Consider the following 2,315-nt stretch of genomic DNA (forward strand, 5'->3'; position numbering starts at 1 on the left):
AGAGGGAGGGGGGGGGGGGGGGGGGTTTCAAGGTAAGGCCCCATACAGTCAGTTTCGGTAGACTGGTATAAATATGAAGTCAGCTTGCACACTTGAACAAAACTCAAATATTGCACACCTCATTCCAATACTTCAAATTTTGCACAAGATTGCGGTGCATGGGGAAATTGAAAATTGCACAAAACAGAAACTGCTTATAGGAGTCCAGATCATCAATTGCCCAAATATTAAGCATACAATTCAAATGCAAAAGTCAGCTGTACCAAACATTACAATATGCCACTAAGTATGGAAAACTATTCAACACGAAAATAATAAGCATGATATGGAGCAACTTAATCACATTACATACAGATTGCATTACATACCGCACCCTCCTCATTCAAATTCTTCTTCTACTCCTTGTAATGGGATTCTATATACTGCATCACAGCAGACCCACACTATTTCATCAGTTTTGAGGCTTGCTCAGAGGAAAGAGGCCGTGACTGTTCTTATTCAGTACCCACTGAATCGTTCTTTTAGTTGAAGGCCTTAAGTGATTCAGTGGTTGAAACCTTTGGAGCCAAATACTTGGTGGTAATGTTTTGCCGTTATACCTTCATGTCCTTTCGGCATGATCAAATTCTGATGGTTTTTTTCCTCTTGATTTTCCATCTCTAATTAATCATTTAATGAATCCTACTTTTTGGACAAAAAAATGGCTTGGCATGTTATTGATCCTTGGGCAATATACATGTAATATCATGACTTAGCAGGCTCGTCATCATCCTCGATATCCCATGTCAGATCTTCGTCTTCCTCAGCAGCACTCAATCGCTTGCGTAAATCAGCTCTGTTTGAACTTGGACTATGGCTCCCACGCCCACTTCCCTTGCTATCATCCCCACTTCCCATATATTCAATCTCATCCCATCCAAGGTCTTCTTCCTCGTGCGATGATGATCGACTCGGAACAACTGAAAAATCACTCTCATGAGTCCCATCTGAACTTGCCTTTTCATCGCATTTCAGTCTCTCTTCCAAATCTTTCTTCTCATCCACCCCACCATCAGTTTTTAACCCCGAAACCCCCTGTTTATCCTCGTTGTCCCTTTCCAAATCCTTCTCGTCTTCAACCGGTAAATTTTTCACTTTCTTTCCATTCTTCTCAATTTCATTCCATTCATTATCATCATCATCACTGTCAACATCCCAACTCAACTCCTCTTCTTCCTCCCTTGATATCGCTCTTTTCACAATTCGTGCCCTCGTTTCCTCTACTTTCATCACCTTATATTCTCTATAGAAGTACCTACACCAAAATGTCTCCTCGTCTACTTTCAATGGCACGAGTTCATCATGAATCTCCTTAATCACCCCATTTTCTTTAAACAACTCCTCGATTTTGTCCTTCTTCTCCTCAATTTTAAACCCTACTTTCCACTCATTATAACCACTCTCCTCTACGTTCTCACGGTACGTTTTAACATCACACTGTATCGCGCGTATTATAGCATCTACTCTGTTATACGGCTTAGCATTTTCACTAAAGCTCGAATCTCTATCAATTTCATCCAAATGGGCATCCAAAAAATCATCATGAGAAGTAAAGTTCAGCTCTTTACCGATGATTCCCGAGAAAGTGGACCCCACGTTGTCGATGGCCTGGCCGACAGCCTCCAGGGACTCCTGGGCAATCGCGGCTCCGGATTCCAGCCGAGCTGGGAGGTCATGTACGGCTCTACTGGCAGCTTGGCGAATCACCGATGTCTCTTCTTTCAATCCAGAGCTGAATTCTTGAAGATCTTTGTAGTAATTGTCAATCAAGGATTCAGATTTAGAGGCTATATTTTTCAACAGGGTAGAACCAATTGCCCATGGGTTTGATTTGATGGGTGGATCGGGCTGGGAATTTTGTGAAACGGGTGATGAGGTTTGTGAATCAGAGGAGGAGGGTTCTGTGAAGACCGATTTGAAGAAATCCATGGGGTTTTGGGAGTGAAATTGTTGTTTTCTTGAATATGTACCATAAATGTATAGACACAAGAGACGGTGGACTGTAAATCTTCAGCTGTATATACGTACGTATTTCCTCTGGTGGTTTGTACGGAGAAGAAGGTAGAGACTTCTTATTAGTGCACAACTCTAAAACGTACATGATAAACTCTGTTTATTGATTTTATAGAAATTTATTCAAATTCATAAAATTAATAATCTTTAAAATTCATTAAAATCCCAATTTAGGACATTTTTTTAAAAAAAAGTTTTATGTTGAGGCTAATGAAAATAAAAGATTTATAGATTTTGATAAAATTTAAGATGGTATCCTCACT

The 2,315-nt window shown here is 40.2% G+C and overlaps 1 protein-coding gene across 1 annotated transcript; it reads right to left on the reverse strand.

Moving 5' to 3' along the window:
• Positions 1-744: 744 nt before the first annotated feature.
• On the reverse strand, positions 745-1,968 carry LOC111374033 (BSD domain-containing protein 1-like). Its single transcript, XM_022996651.1, has one exon. The coding sequence runs from the start codon at positions 1,966-1,968 to the stop codon at positions 745-747; it is 1,224 nt and encodes a 407-aa protein (XP_022852419.1).
• Positions 1,969-2,315: the final 347 nt, after the last annotated feature.

This window comes from Olea europaea, chromosome 2 (genome assembly GCF_002742605.1).
Source record: "Olea europaea var. sylvestris chromosome 2, O_europaea_v1, whole genome shotgun sequence".
In the NCBI taxonomy this organism is placed as follows: Eukaryota; Viridiplantae; Streptophyta; class Magnoliopsida; order Lamiales; family Oleaceae; genus Olea; species Olea europaea.